The 17,138-nt window shown below is 43.2% G+C and overlaps 1 protein-coding gene across 1 annotated transcript in view; it reads right to left on the bottom strand.

Annotated features, from left to right (window-relative positions):
* Mitf (transcription factor Mitf) overlaps nt 1–17,138 on the bottom strand; it is a 533,115-nt gene that overhangs the window by 382,736 nt on the left and 133,241 nt on the right. Inside the window, exon 2 of the mRNA XM_067140584.2 lies at nt 2,420–2,615. Coding sequence (XP_066996685.1) covers nt 2,420–2,615 — 196 coding nt within the window. The remainder of the gene's footprint in view (nt 1–2,419; nt 2,616–17,138) is intronic.

Here is a 17,138-nt window from a genome sequence, read left to right as displayed (position 1 = left end):
CCGAAGAGGTTTAAGAGCTGTCAGGGACAGGCCGGCGCCGAAGGACAAGCGAGAACCGAGGAGTTTCCTTGGCCTTTGTACGTGCTACGGCAGATTTATAGCTGGCTACGCAGACATCTCAAAGCCCCTTACGCGGCTCACCGAAGAGAGGAGGCCTTTTCAAAGGTCATGTGAGACGGAGGATGCCTTCTGGACGCTGAAGGAGTCCATGTGTATGGCACCAATCGTAGGATACCCCAAGCCTAGGGAGAAGTTCATCATAGACACCGCCAGCAGCGACGTGGGGATTGGTGGGGGTGTTGTCACAAGTGCAAGACGGCCAGGAGGTGATCGCCTATTTCCGCAAGACGTTGTCAAAGCTGAGAGAAATTACTGCGTGACGCGTCCGGAATTGCTGGTCATCGTGAAGACCTTGGAGCACTTCCGGAATTATATGTATGGGCGGCCTTTCTATCCGCACACTGACCACTCCGCATTGACCTGTCTCCTAAGCTTCAGAAACCTAGGACAGACAGCTCGCTGGGTACAACGCCTTCAGGAGTACGACTTCACCACCGAGCACCGACAAGGAAGGAAGCACTGCAACGCCGACGCTCTGTCCAGAAGACCGTGCCTTGAGAACTGTGCACACTGCCAGAAAGTAAAGAAACAGGCGGACATCGTGGACGTCTGGGCCGTGAGGGCCACAGCCGCTGAAGGATGGGATCAGGACGCCCTCGGGAGGGAGCAGCTGAAGGATGACGACATCGGGCTGATCTTTCGGGAAGTAGAGTCGGGGCAGAGACCAGAATGGAAAGACATCGCCGAATGCAGCCCAACCTATAGGGCGTACTGGGCCCAGTGGTCGTCTCATGCTTGGTGACGGGGTACTTACCCACGTGTGGGAATCGACCGACGGAAAGAAGCACATTGCCCAGCTGATAATTCCCAGGAGCATGAGAAAAAAGTGCTGACGGAGTTGCATGCGGGCACTACTACCGGTCACTTGGGGGTGAATAAGACCCTAGATCGTGCCCGACAACGTTACAACTGGGTGCACCTGAGGAACGATGTTGAGAGGATGTGTCAGCTGTGTGACACCTGCGCGGCGAGCCGGTGCCCACGTACCAGGAGTAGGGGCAGATGATACAGTACAACGTTGGAGTACCTTTCGAAAGGAACGCCATTGATGTCCCGGGACCATTCCCCGAATCTGACGCCGGGGACCGTTACTTACTCCTGGCCATGGACTACTTCACAACGTGGCCAGAGGTCTACGCCATCCCGAACCAAGAGGCAACGGCAGTGGTCAACGTTTTGGTCAAAAACGTCTTCTGCCGATTCGGTGTCCCGAGGAAGCTTCATAGCGACCAAGGCAGAAACTTAGAGTCCAGGCTGATGCAAGAGGTTCTGCAGCGCTTAGGAGTGCGGAAGACCCATACGACGCCTCTCCACCCTCAGTCAGATGGCATAGTGGAGCGTTTTATGAAAACCGTCGAGGAGCATGTCAGGAAGGTGGTTTCGGCGCACCAGAGAGACTGGGACGAGAGGGTCCCATTTTTCTTGATGGCCCATCGAGCGTCCACCTACGAGACGACGGGCACGACACCTGCCAACATGGTCTTCGGGAGCGAGTTCCGCCTGCCATGCGATCTAATGTTCGGGTCGGCACCAGACCAGCAGCAGCAGCAAGCTACGGACTATGTATGGGAGTTGCTGGATCGGCTCAACGACATCCACGATTATGTCCGACATCATCTAAGGGTAGCCAGCGACCGGATAAAAGCCCGCTACGACATGCTGGCGAACTCTGCGGGTTTCCAGGAAGGTGACAGAGTGTGGCTGTACCGTCAGGTGCGGACAAAAGGGAAGTCATCGAAATTGCAGCCACAATGGGAAGGTCCATATACAATCGTCACCAGGATCAACGATGTTGTCTACCGGATCCGGCGGCCTCGCCGAGGGAAAATGATGGTTGTTCACCTGGACCGCCCGGCACCGAATCGTGTAGCAGCTCGGGACGAGCAGCCTTAAGGAGGGGGCAGTGTAATGGTTACCGTGTCCGCCATGTTGGAATTTGAGAGAATCTGGCGACGTCACCATCTCGTCCGCCCGTTCACTCTTAGACTCGGTAATCGGAAAAACAGAGAGAAGGAAAAAAGAAGAGTAGAGAGTGTCGTAGCGTGGATGGAAAAAAAAATTGCGTCAAGAAAGTGATCTAGAGAAGCGTGTAGTCGGAAATCCTCATTGTGTACCGAGGTGTACGTGAAATCAGCATTAGTTAATAAATTTTAGTATAGAAGCTACCAGTCTAGTGATAATTTACCTTACTACCCCGCCAACTTGTCACAGTATCATCAAAAACCTGGAGACGCAAACATTCCAATAAAGGACCTTAATAAAATTAAAGAACATATCAGTTGAAAAGAAGAGTACTTACTTGGAAAACGTGCGGAGGTACAATATTCTGGATGTTTACGGGCATTTTCCGTACGGTAGGCATTGTGGGAGGTCGCTGCTCTTGCCGTTGTCTAAGCTCAGCTTCTCTTCGTTCCTGCTCCTGTTGCTGCTCTCTCATCAACTGCAATTTCAGCTGGGTACGCGATGTAGGCGTTGCGGTCTTAAATGTGGGCGGGCTGCACACACAAAAAAACGAAGCTCTTAAAACAACTCCAAATGTGACAGGAGAATTATCATACTCTGAAATTGCTTTAGACTGTTTAGAGGAGAGCTTCCCTTAAAAGGGTCAATATCGTAAGACGAAAGAAGTCCGTTAACTGCTTCCGCTAAGACGTCAACTCACGAGAAAGATACCCTCAGTTCTCTGATGATGATCAATCCATCTGAAAAGTGGAAGATTCAAGTTCGAAGCCAGACCGAGCATTTTTACAGTTCTTTCGACCTAGAATTAGCATATAATAATTATGATTGCTTACAACCATGACACTGTCTGTCGACAGCACCCCTCCCGCCACCCCATGAGTAACTTCTGTTTCAAGGCTGATGTGACACTTTCATGAACACATTACCCTACTGCAGCCAAGAAACTAAGTAGCGAAATTGAGGATGCCTGGAAAGACGAAATAAAATCTGGCAAAAAATTACCGACGAATACCTAACGTGATCATCATACTTGAATTTTACAAGAACATAAATACAACATGACGAGCTTCAAAACTCCACTGACTCTCAACAAGAATACAACCCCTGAATCACCATCTCTTTGGTCTTCCTGTTATTTCCCTACACCCCACGGCCAAGTTAATTAATCTACTAGGTAACCTACACTCCTCCACTGGCATTGGCACGACCGTAACCCCAGTTCCGATTAATAAATAAAGATTCATAAAACGTGTTCATGCTAAGATGCCTACACATTCGAACGGAACAGTAGGCCTGAAAATAAAATGAAGATGAGGAGTACAAAAAAATGGGAGTGAACATGATGGGTGACTATTGTTGGATGCTGAAGCGGGAAACTGGAAATACAGCAAAATTAAAACTCACCACAAGTAGTATGAAAGAAATGAAAAATCTGTTTCACAGGCCAACAGACTGAATAATGAAAATTGATCAATCCATTGTGTTTCATGGATATAATAATATAATTTCGTGTGGCTATTTCTGGCCGAGTGCAGCCCTTGTAAGGCAGACCCTCCGATGAGGGTGGGCGGCATCCCCCATGTGTAGGTAACTGCGTGTTATTGTAGTGGAGGATAGTGTTATGTGTGGAGTGTGAGTTACAGGGATGTTGGGGACAGAACAAACACCCAGACCCCGGGCCATTGGAATTAACCAATGAAGGTTAAAATCCCCGACCCAACGGGGAATCGAACCCGGAACTCTCTGAACCGAAGGCCAGTGCGCTGACCATTCATCCAACGATTCGGACTGTTTCATGGATGACAAATGTGTATTATTTTACTTGATAATACAATAAGGATTTTTGAATTATCAGGGTTGATTCAATATATTCCCTCTTCTTTTGCAAGAAAATTGAGCGCGATAATGGAAAATAGGAGTCATTGTCAGCTTGAGCTTAGCAAAATATATTAAATGCACTGCCCTGCAGCTTTTAAAAGAAAAGTAATAAATTCAGACCTGTGTCATCAGCACATTGCTCCATATGACAGTTCTCTTTCTGTTCCAGACTGTCATTCTCGCTGCGCTGGGACCAGAAGTAGTGTCAACCAATGGAGAGCATTGGAAACATGCAGTCATACTGCAAAAAAATGTGTATCTTCACGATATTTATGACGTTTTGATGTGGAAGTTCTAGGAAACATTTTACTATATTATACAAAGCTAAAGTACCTAAAGTACGCTGTAATAAATTAAATATTCAATAACAAGGGTTTGTTAGGCCTGTTGCTATGCCACAAGTACCACCCCTTTGCTATGTGTAGTCCTTCGCGGGAATATGCACAGTGCATCAGAGTTAGTGCACTAGGAAATTATTAAATACATGTGATATTTCTGGGGGAGACATGGTAACTGTATAAGGTTTCATCTGGTGTACAGCAAGTGAAAACTCGTGTGGTGAAGAAAAGCCTAAAATCCATATGGTTAAATTTGGGGACGCCAAATTTAAAATCCTCAATGTCTTTAAATTTTTGCTTTCCGTCGCACCGACACAGATAGGTCTTACGGCGGCGATGGGATATGAAAGGGCTAGGAGTGGGAAGGAAGCAGCCGTGGCCGTAATCAAGGTACAGTCCCAGCATTTGCCTGATGTGAAAATGGGAAACCACGGAAAATCATCTTCAGGTCTGCCAACAGTAGGGTCTCAACCTGCTATCTCCTGAATGCAAGCTCACAGCTGCGCGACCCTAAATGCACGGCCGACTCGCTCGGTCCATTGTGAATTAGTGTGCCCCAGTGCTTTGGTGCCTTGAGAATGTATAGGATTATTATGGAATAGCACAGTGTTCTGCCATTACTAAATTTGATTGGCAATTTAGCACTAATGTTTCCAGTATGAAGTGAGCCCTAGTACTCTTACTAAAGGATCCTTCTGCTGTGATTTGAGGCATGGTAGTCATGCGCGAGTAGCTATGATAAATAATAATGTTGTTTGTTTTTACGTCCCACTCACTACTTTGACGGTTTTCGGAGACGCCGATATGCCGGAATTTAGTCCCGCAGGAGTTATTTTATGTGCTTGTAAATCTACCGACACGAGGCTGACGTATTTGAGCACCTTCAAACACCACCGGACTGAGCCAGGGTCGAACATGCCAATTTGAGGTTAAAAAGCCAGCGCCTCATCTGTCTGAGGATTAGTTATGAGGAAGATTCTCAGATTGTGTATTGGAATACAGGCCATGTTTGTATGTTGAGGCCTAGTGTTGAGTCATCTAATAGTTGCATCGTCCCTACCGAAGATTGTAAACTGTGTAAACAACTGAAGCGAGACCTGTATCATATGTGTGATCATATAGCGACGTTTTGGTACGAAATCATTAAATAACCAGGACCAGTGCCAATTTACTTCGAAAATATCCAGTTGATGAAGCTAGGTATTGTTCTTGAGTAAGTTTAAGGGCGTATATTTTTTACAGGTGATTCAGAAATCCTAAACTATATGATACTTTCGAACAGGGAAGATTTTATGTGAGAATGTTCATGAACCACCCAAGTTACGTGGTGTTGAGTTGTACAATACAATGTTTGTATTTCAAATATTAGATTCTTGGAAAACACGATTTCTTCCTCTTTCTTCTCAGTTCACTTTCCAGCAATGTTAATGTGAATTAATGTCAATGACCTGAGATCAGCTGAACAGCTACATAGTGATTTGATTAAGTTGTTTGTCCACTGGCTCACCTGAGATTAGGACAGGATTGTGTAAATAGTAGATTCTGATAGATTGACACACCGGTAGCTTTATGTCCTAGTACAGAATAATAATAATAATAATAATAATAACAATAACAATAACAATAATAATTCTTATTAAATCATGATAAAGCCTCCGTGGCTTAGGCGGCAGCGCGCCGGGCTCTCACCATAGGATACCGTGGTTCAAATCCCGGTCACTCCATGTGAGATTTGTGCTGGACAAAGCGGAGGCAGGGCAGGTTTTTCTCCGGGTACTCCGGTTTTCCCTGACATCTTTCATTCCAGCAACACTCTCCATTAACTTTTCATTTCATCTGTCAGTCATTTATCATTGCCTCAGAGGAGTGCGACAGGCTTCGGCAGCCGGCACATTTTCTGTCCTCGCCGCTAGATGGGGCTTCATTCATTCCATTCCTGACCCGGTCAGATGACTGGAAACAGGCTGTGGATTTTCTTTACATCATGATAGGGTTAAAGTATGATCATTATTGTGTGGAAACTCGGATGGCAGTATTAGTGTTTCTGTTATAAACGTATGATCGTGTGATTTCAGGTTATTACAGTAAGCCCTACATGTTATTTCTGAGGCTAGCTGCTGTTAGTTCACAGTTGTTTTGTGTTGTTTCTGTTTGTTGTTCGAGTTATTTTCGGGTTAATCACATGACAGATCCGCATATCAAAGGTTCAGATTATTGTGTTTATGTCCGGCTCCATGGCTAAATGGTTAGCGTGCTGGCCTTTGGTCAGAGGGGTCCCGGGTTCGATTCTCTGCAGGGTCGGGAATTTTGACCATCATTGGTTAATTTCGCTGGCACGGGGGCTGGGTGTATGTATCGTCTTCATCATCATTTCATCCTCATCACGACGCTCAGGTCGCCTACGGACGTCAAATCAAAAGACCTGCACCTGGCGAGCCGAACATGTCCTCGGACACTCCCGGCACTAAAAGCCATACGCCATTTCCATTTCCATTGTGTTCATCATGCGAATGGTGCATGACTAAAATAACATCATCATGTTTAACAACCATATGCATACTTACGCATTATGTTAGTTATTATTCATTAGAGACCAAAACATTCAATGTGGAGATGATGTTAAAGTTTTATAATGTTTTTCATTGTCAGGTGTGACGTTTAGGAGATGTTTAAAAAAGATTCAGCATCAAACGAAGCTTCATATTTAACATAAGAGATCAAATTCGAAACAAGGATCAAAGCTTACCCCACCAAATTTTAAATTAATATTAAACTTTAATTATTGTGTTTGTGTCAATGAGTTGGATAAATTTTGCTTTAACTTAATAAATTCATATAATTAACGAACACAACTACTTTGATTTATTTTTAATTTTTTAATTATACTGTATCTCTTAATCTGCCCTACCAGCGATGAAAGAAGAAACTTTCACCCCGCCCCAAGCTAGCCGAAGGGGTGCGTAAGAAATAAGAAGAGAGATAAGTGTTCTACACTACCAACCGGGAATATCCTAGTTGTAATTCCTCTTAAAAAATAATCACCACCACCACCACCTCCAAAATGGTACAATATCTTGTTTCAACTTCTCTCAACTCAGCAGAAACTGTACAGAGTGTACGTTGATACAGGAACAGATCAACTAACAAGCAATACCCTTGACCTCGAACGCTCTGACCCACATGAAAACATACTTAGAAGATATATAGTTGATTTCTAAGAAAGAATCATGCAAAATTCAACAGTTGCCTGCTAGCGCTGTTAGACGGTGGCACGTTATATCTACAATGGCAAGTATAGCTGCAGTACGAGTGCGTCTCTTGGAGTGTTCGGTTGCGTGTAAAATGAGTACATTGGCATCATGAGGAGAATTAATCCCATAAATGATATAAAAATATTACAGGCAACGTAGCGCCGTGCTATATGATCTGACACCATGGTTAGCCTGGTCGACTCCCAGGTTGACGTCAGGAAGGGCATCCGGTCGTAAAAACTCGCTACGAAGGTGCATCTCATTTCATAGCCGATTCCGTGGAGAAAAGGGACAAGGGTTGGACACACACACAGAGAGAGAGAGTTGCGAAGTGCTGAATGTGGAAACGCAATCAGAGTCGAGGATGTGGAGTTCGCGAATATGTTATATAATCAAGGATCAATTACAACAGTTGTGGGCCAGCTTGCCTCAGGAGAGGATCCAACGGCTTTATGACACCCTTCCCAAACGAATCAGTGCATGCATCCACTGCGAAGTTCTTTGTAAATTTGACTAGAGTTTGTAATCATTCAAAAAACATTACATACCCTTTCAACACGTGAAGTTTCGTTTTGTTTCCTCCTCTCCTTCTTGGTGCTACATTTTTTTATCGGGCAGTGTTGTTAAGTACAACACTAATATGTAAAATCAAGTTACAGTGCATAGTTTTACACATAGTTATACAATGAATGTGGCTTTATAAATGAGTGGCAGATTGGCTAACAAGCTGTATATTTGTTTACAAAAGACACAAGGTACTATGGGCAACATGTCCACGAAACATTCATGTGGAGGCAAGCTGAAGTGGAAAAATGGCGAAAGAGCATATGAAACGTATTCTAACTTCAGTCCTTGGTGAACATATAAATGGAAAGAGCCTACTGGTGTGCGATTCCTTGTCAGATCATACAGATCGTACCTTTTTAGATGCAACTTTTCCAAACGAACATGCTATACTTAAGATATTACCACCGAAAAAAAAATATTGACAACCTCGTGGTGCGTCAACTTCTTTCGGTAATATAAGCTTTTGTATGAGAAGGATCGCTGATTTCATAAGACTACTACAATGTGAAAAAACACAAGTAAAGTTACATGATCGGCATTTTATCATTATAATTCACTGTGTGATATACAATAAATTTTCTGCACCAACGTACAAGCCTATGTTGCAATATGTTTGGCAAAAGGCATTCACATACCCGTACCATAGTTTGAAAACTTAATTATGTGGCTTTTGATATTGGACTGCTTGAATGCTAATGTGATGCCACATGTAAAAATGTGGCTTTAGTGAGCTGTACATGATGTTCTCTTCCAATTTGTTTTAACCACTTCAATGAAATCCCACATTTGCTCTTTGAAGACTAATAGTAGCACTACCAGGCCAGTAAAATAAATTAGTTTTACATATCGCAATTACTTTAAGCAGATGGTTTGTGACACTGTAACTATATACTCACGGCACTGAATTACGTGTGTTTTCTTTTTCTTTGCGTTACCCAAGTTCGTCTCTTAGGATTTTGATAGATGATTATTCAGACATCTCTTGGCTGGGCTGAGTGGCTCAGACGGTTGAGGCACTGGCCTTCTGACCCCAACTTGGTGGGTTCGATCCTGGCTCAGTCCGGTGGTATCTGAAGGTGCTCAAATACGTTAGCCTGGTGTCGATAGATTTACTGGCACGTAAAAGGAATTCCTGCGGGACTAAATTCCGAGTAGCCCCCGTGACTTAGGCGGCAGCGCGTCGATCTCTCACCGCTGGGTTCCGTGGTTCAGATCCCGGTCACTCCAGGTGAGATTTGTGCTGGACAAAGAGGAGGCGGGACAGGTTTTTCTACGGATGCTCCGGTTTTCCCTATCACCTTTCATTCGAGCAACATTCTCCAATATCATTTCATTTCATTTGTCAATCAGTAATCATTGCCCCGGAGGAGTGCAACAGGCTTCGGCAGCCGGTACAATTCCTATCCTCGCCTCAAGATGGGGGCTTCCTTCATTACATTCCTGATCCGGTCATATGACTGGAAACATTCTGTGGATTTTCATATTCACTAAATTCCGGCATCTTGGCGTCTGCAAATATCGTAAAAATAGTGGGACGTAAAAACAAAACAAAAAACAATCCATTTCGTGCGGTTCAGAGCGTTCGAGGTCAAGGGTGCCCCTTATAATTTAAATACCGGTATCATACTTGTTGATAATCAAAGAAACATATTTTTAAGTGTTCCGGAGATGGGCAAAAAATGGAAAGAAAAGTACTGAAATACATTCCATTCCATTAAAAAACCATGGAAAGCAAAACGGTAGTTGTTACGCGATGAGGAAACGAATATCCGTCACATGATATTATTATGCAATCGTTCGTCTTATTTGCACCTCTGCCACTATTTGTATCATAAAATTTCAAATTAAATTTTAATGTTTAAATAGCTGCAATTGATATATGTTTACACAGCATCATTTTAATAAAAACAATCATTACGTTCGTTAAGGCGTGTTCTCGATTTTCAGGACCGATATTTCGAAGATAAAAACCGTCTTGTATAAGGAAATACACATTTAAATGGCGCGTCTGTTCCAAATCCGTGTTTCCCACTTGCATTCAATATTCTTAGGATTCTTCCCAAACGACAACAGCCAGTCTTGGAAATACTGATTTTCACACCATACATGCTAAACATACCTTCAAGTTTCAAAATAATGTATTGCAAATCTTCGACATTATCTGCCAGCAGGAGTAAATCATCGGCACATATCACACAGCTTAAAAGCTTTCCATCTAAATGAATCCCACATTAAGAATTTCACGGCTTTTGAACCACGAAGTGATTATACCATCAACTCTCACTACAGCCCTATTGTCAACAGAAAGATCTTATGATAATGAAAGGCACTGGGATTCATACAACGACTACTGCCTAGTTAGATGGTCTACAGGTGGCGGCTTCCTGAACTGTATAGCTCTGCTTTCGTGACTATCCCTCACATATCTCACATTTTATAGCCGATTTGTCACTGTACCCTACCACTTCTGACCAAATTTAATCCACTTCTGCTGGTTTGTCACTACATCTTACAGTATTTACCATTCTCTTCATTCTCATTCCAATGAATTCTATAATCCAAAACATTATTACACTATACCCTATCTCAAATAACCTGGGAGATAAGGTAAACGCCAAAAACACGTGATAATGATGATGATGATTGTTGTTTAAAGGGGCCTAACATCTAGGTAATCGGCCCCTAATGGTACGAAATGTAATGACAACTTAAAAGTTCAAAATCGTCCACTGACCAGAATAAAAAACGTGATGAAGAGTGAATGGATGGATATGAATTTAAAACAATCAGTGGATCCGACCCAGAAACTATCATAAACAATAGTATTACTGACCAAGGGACTGCTTCTAAAGCACAGTCCTGAATCGACGATGCTTGTCTAAAGGGGTCCAAAATCCAGGTCAACGGCCCCTCATAATGGTACTTATTGCTAATAAAGTAGAACCACTGTACTTGTCATGTTGCGGTACTAATCAAGAATAGCGTTGACTCACGGTGTTCTACACATTACGGTACTACTCAGGTATTGTAGGTCGTTCAGGTAACGCAGACCTATGGTGTTTCTCACACAATGGCGCCACTCATAGGCAACGCATACCCATGGTGTTCCTCACCTAGGTGTACTAATCACGGGCACCGGTATTACCGTGGTGTTCCTCACCTAGGTGTACTAATCACGGGCGCCAGTATTACCGTGGTGTTCCTCATATAGTGGGTACTAATCACGGGCAACGTAGACCCACGGTGTCTCTCATATAGTGGTACTAATCATAGGCAACGCCCAGACGCGTGGTGTTTCTCACAATGGTACTAATCACGGGTACTGGAAACCCACAGTGAACCACTCTCTGCTGCTACTAATCACTAACCTATTGTGTACCTAACATAGTGGTACTACTCACAAGTAAAGGCGACCCATGGTGATCCGCGCGTAATGGTACTAATCACAAGTAGTTTCATGGTTCTAATAAAATTATCCCTTGGTCGCCCCTTTTAGTTGCCTCTCACGACAGGCAGGGGATACCGTTGGTGTATTCTTCGTCTGCGGCCCCCACTCACAGGCGGTAAAACACGTGATAAATGCGGTGGTACTGTCTATCTTCTGGTCAGTCATTAAAAGAGACTTTACGTGTGTTAAGTAAGGTTATTTCCGCGTAAAAGTTATGTACGTCATCTAAATCTGTTTACCTTCACTTTTCACTTTTTAAAAGCCGTTTAGTTTCAATTTATAATTGATACTCGTGCATTAAAGTGCCTTTTGAGAGGGGCGATGTCTCAACAACGGAACAGGCATTGCAGTATTCAGTAGTGGTTCATTTAGGGGGTACAATCCATGTGCTTTCTGTTTACTGCTGTGTTCCCGGCGTTATTGGCGCGCTAGTGACTTCACAGGTTATTACGGGTTTCTTTCGTGCTAATATTGTGTTTATGTTGGGTATTCTGCCCGAAGGCTGGTTTGATCCTCCACGGTTCCACCAACAGCAGTCATAGATAGCCTAGGCGTCACTGAAGAGGCATACTAAGGAAATGAGGAGTGAGGTAGTTTTCCACTGCTTTCCTCACCGAGCCAGAAGTTGCTATTACGTGTCAGTCTGCCAAGCCTACTGAAATGCATGCACCAACCTACCCTATGAACAATATTTTCACACCATTCATAACAGGGACTGCCTGCATAAGGAATGGTATTACTGACATCGCTCATACCTCGGTCACCTTCATATTATCAAAGCCAAGGATGAGCCCGAGACAGGTCAATGAAAGTAACAAATTTATTCTAGCCCATACCAGAAGACAGTGCACTGAAAACACTACATCTTGCCAGCAAAGTCATTCCAATATTTAGTAACATATCATTATTAATTAAGCTGGTAGTCAGTCTGCCTTGAACCGTTTTAATTTACGTTTATATAACTTTGTTAAAGTTCCGTGTTTAGTGAAGATGGGTGAGCCCGGCCATTCTCACGTAAAGCGTAAGAAGGGAAAGCATTGAGAAGTGGAGAAAAACAGTGTGTTCTCAACGTTTTTAAGAAGTTTAGTGACGCAAATCCTGGTAGTACTCTCGAAAATGTGACGAGGTTAGTAGCCGCTACTTCCTAATGTCATCCCACAGGACTCGTGTGGCGCGTATCGAGTAGATGATACCGCACTGCAATCGGGAAGGAAAGTTTTTAAGGTTACCTCCGTACCATTGTTCTTTAAATCCAATTGAAAGTGTGTGGAGCCAAGTTAAGGGCCATGTGACTAGGAACAACAAAACTTTCACACTTGCGGATGTATGAAAACTGCTGCTGGAAGGGATTAAACTAGTGACCCCTCAGCGTTGGGAAATGTGTGTAAAACACGTCATCGAGGCGGAAGAAAAACGAATGTGGGATATACACCAGTTAGTGGACGATGCCATTGAACGGACAGTGATAAATATGAACGACTCCGACAGTGATGACGACGACAACGACGACGACGACGATATGGAGGGATTTGTGTAACCTATCTTTCTTCCGCAGGCGACATTGGTGAGCACATTAATCTTCAGAATTGTATTGAATATCATCTTGATTCATTCTGGTGATTGTTTAAATGTTGTATTCTTCTTATAACATGTTACAGATTATTTGAACTAGTTATTGATCTCGCGATTTCTTGACTGATGTTCTTATGCGACTAGTACTACAACGCGCACGTGGCCGGACTTGTTATTTTTATCTCCCAGGTAATTTGAGATAGGGTATAGTTTCTTTCCGCACCGAGCATGCGCTTGAAATATTCCTACTATCAGTTCATCGTTCCCGGAGGTAACCGGACTCATTCCTCCATTTCAATGTATAGGTTCTGAAGCCCCTTTTTACCTAACAATGTAACTGTACTTCCAAAGTCCTTGCTTGATTTCCTTTCGGACTTAAATATTTGACTCTGCTCCTTTTCTCTTATAATATTACTGGTTTTTCGCCTGACTAACTAGTTTTACGATCTTCGGTGACGCTAGAGGCTGAAATTTTATCCTGCAGTTGTTTTACGTGCCGATCAATCTATGAACACCAGACTGGCGTATTTTAATACGTTCCAATAACACGAGACTTAACCGCGATGGAATCCGTGGACTTGGACTCAAGAAAACTAGTATTCTACCGTCCGAGTCACTCATATCAGCTCTTCCCCTTAAGAAGTATTGCGTTACAGGTAGCTTTGACATCATCAGTCCAGAATTACGAGACACGTCGTCGCCGGTTTCTCACCAAGGCGGCCGCTGTCCTGACAATGCTTCAGAGATTTTTGAAACGAGACGTCAGGTCACACCTCTGTGGTTCGGACTGGACGTGAAACTGAAGGTCTTCCTGGGCTTTTTCGAATCTATTGGGGTCGGCGATTGATAAGGATATAGCCCAGTTTTACGTCTGAATGCCTTTCCTGACGCCAAACTTACATGGAGTAATGCATTCACTACTGCGCCCTTCGGTGGTGATTAGTAGTGTGGTGTGGCATTGTAGATAAAGAGACGAACACAAACACCCAACTCCTAGCCAGAGGAATTAACAATACACAGTTAAAATCCTCGACCCGGCTGAGAATCGGACCCGGGACCCTCTAGACCGAAGATCAGTACGCTGAACAATCGGCCAAGAAGCCGGACAATGAATACACTGACAATATTATATTTAGTTCTACTGATATTGCTCGTTCATGAACGTGTTTAAAATACACAATGTTGCTAACTACAGTCTACCATTAACAGACAAACTTGTAATATACATGATAAGAAATTAGTGCAGGAAATATGGAATAACCATACAGTGAGTCAAGAAAGTATTTGCACACCCAGCATTTTATGTATAACTGTAAACTAACAAACATTACAAAAAGAACACAAAATATATCATGTCAAAAAAGTATTTGTATACTAGTTTCTATTCAGCAAAACGTTACGACGAAGGTGATAGTAATACGATCAGTTCCACTGTACTGCACATCGAAAGACCAGCGGTCAGTACATGTCTGTATCTAGAACGGTGAGCAGGACTCCCAGAACAAGATCTCTGCGAGATAGAATCGTGTGGTTGCTTCAACAAGGCAAAAGCTATCGTGAAATAGGGACAACTGTAAATATCAACTACTCCGCAGTGCGTTACGTTATTAAACGACATGAAGAAACCGGTGACACGGTGAATAAGCATCCGCGAGCACTTACTAAAGGTCGATTCACACATCTCCGGGACGTGACGGCGCTTTCCGTCACGTGACGGCATCTTCCGTGAAAATAAAATATCGTCGCCATGTAAACAAAGGGATGAGTGCCAACACTTTCGTTGACGTCATTCGCCGTGACCTTCAGTGCTTCTCCGTGATCCGTGCCGGCAATACCTATTCGCTCGCCAACGATATTTTCTTGTTTTCACGGACGCGATTTCTCTCTTCCCGCCTTCCTGCTTGCTTCGAGTACTGAGGTTATCTGTGTACGTTTGAACTGTTCATTACCTCCCAAAATGAAGGATGAACAGCTGATTGAATTAGTGAAGGCACACTCTTTTCTGTATAATTCAGCTGATTCGAAATATATGGATAGTGGTTTGAAGAAGCGTGTATGAAACGAAATTGGCGAGATAATGTAAGCTGAAGGTAGGTAACTAACATTTTTTCCTTTTAAGATTAAGAAAATCAGTCAGTCTGTACATAGGCACCACCGACTTTGGCGCGGCAAGGTACTTTCTGCCCCCAACCTACAAACTCAGGGGTATTAAAAATTAATCAACAATTTCATTTATTTAATTTTTCAAGTAATTATTATTTATTTTTTCAAGTAATTTAAAGCAAATGTAGTGTATCCGTGAAATTTTACTTCGTCGTCCTTCAAGCACTTACATAGAATAGAAAACTCTCCGTTTCCATATACGATGAACCCACTGTTTCTTCCTCTCTTTCTCCTCTTCATCCAAGATTATAGCTATCATTAAGAGTTTATCATCACTAAAATAACTCATCATGGAACACGTGATTGCCGACTTATAACTGCATGGAACTGCACGGAACTGAAGTGTGAGAACAGACATGAAAGATTCATGTCAAAAAGGATGGATACGGACACGGAGAGCGCCGTCACGTCCCGGAGATAATGTGAATCGACCTTAATAGGGAGCGCTGGCAAATTATAAGGCTAGTGACCACGAACACCTTTACGAGTGCTCAAACATTAGTTTCACATATCGCCGCAACATCTGGTAAACGAATTAATCCGCACACAATAAGGAATGTATTGCACAGCGCACAATTGCGCGGTTGAACACAAAGGTTAATCGACAGAAGCGCTTAGAATTCTCTAGAACCCATGTAAACAAGCCCATGGAATTATGGAAACTGTAATTTTCTCCATTGAAAGTAAGTTCACTCTTTTCAGGTCTGATGGAAAGGGCTTCGTGTGGCGAAGAGCATATACTGAACTTTGTTCAAAGAATCTGTGAAACATGGTGGTGGCAACGTCATGATTTGGGCATGCATGGCATACAATGGAGTTGGAAATTTGACGATTACTGATGAAAAAATAACTGCCCAAGAAGTATATTGAGGTGTTGCGAGATCAGTTAAAATTAAGTGCACCGAGCTCGATAGCTGAAGTCGCTTAAGTGCGGCCAGTATCCAGTATTCGGGAGATAGTAGGTTCGAACCCCACTGTCGGCAGCCCTGAAAATGGTTTTCCGTGGTTTCCCATTTTCACACCAGGCAAATGCTGGGGCTGTACCTTAATTAAGGCCACGGCCGCTTCCTTCCCACTCATAGCCCTTTCCTGTCCCATCGTTGCCGTAAGACCTATCTGTGTCGGTGCGACGTAAAACAAATAGCAAAAAAAATTAAGTGCAGCAATACTGAACCTGAGTGATACGTTTTATTTCCAACAGGATAATGATCCCAAGCATATGCTTAGGATACACAAATGTGGCTCCTCTACAATGACCGTAGAAGGCTCAACACACCTCCGCAGTCCCCGGACATTAACCCCATTGAAAATTTATGGCATATATTGGATGTGGAAGTGAGAAAAAGGCATACTTCCAGTAAACGTCAATTGATGGAGGCATTGTCCGAAGAATGGTACACGGTCTCATCAATCTGCACACAAACTTTGGTAGCATCAATGCCAAGAAGATTACAAGCCGTGATTGATGCAAATGGAATGCATACAAAATACTGATGTGCAAACGTTTCTTTGTAAGATACAATTCTGTTATTTGTTTTGATCGTGTACAAATACGTTTTTGACATTCGAATTTACGTTTGTGTTCTTTTCGTTATGCTTGTTGTTTAAGAATTGCAAATAAGCAATAGTTCATTGCTGGCATAAGCTATGGCCCAATATCACTTGTAATAGAAATATTGTCTTTTCTTTGACGTTATACATAAAATGCTGGGTGTACAAATACTTTTTTGACCCACTGTATGTATTTGAAAGAAGTAACCCATATTCGCATGGGATGAAACTCTGTATGCCAACAGCTAGCTCATGTTTCATACGTAGCGCGAATCGAACAGGGCAGTC

The sequence above is a fragment of the Anabrus simplex genome, chromosome 2, assembly GCF_040414725.1.
Source record: "Anabrus simplex isolate iqAnaSimp1 chromosome 2, ASM4041472v1, whole genome shotgun sequence".
NCBI lineage: Eukaryota > Metazoa > Arthropoda > Insecta > Orthoptera > Tettigoniidae > Anabrus > Anabrus simplex.
This window is presented reverse-complemented; position numbering and strand designations above follow the sequence as displayed.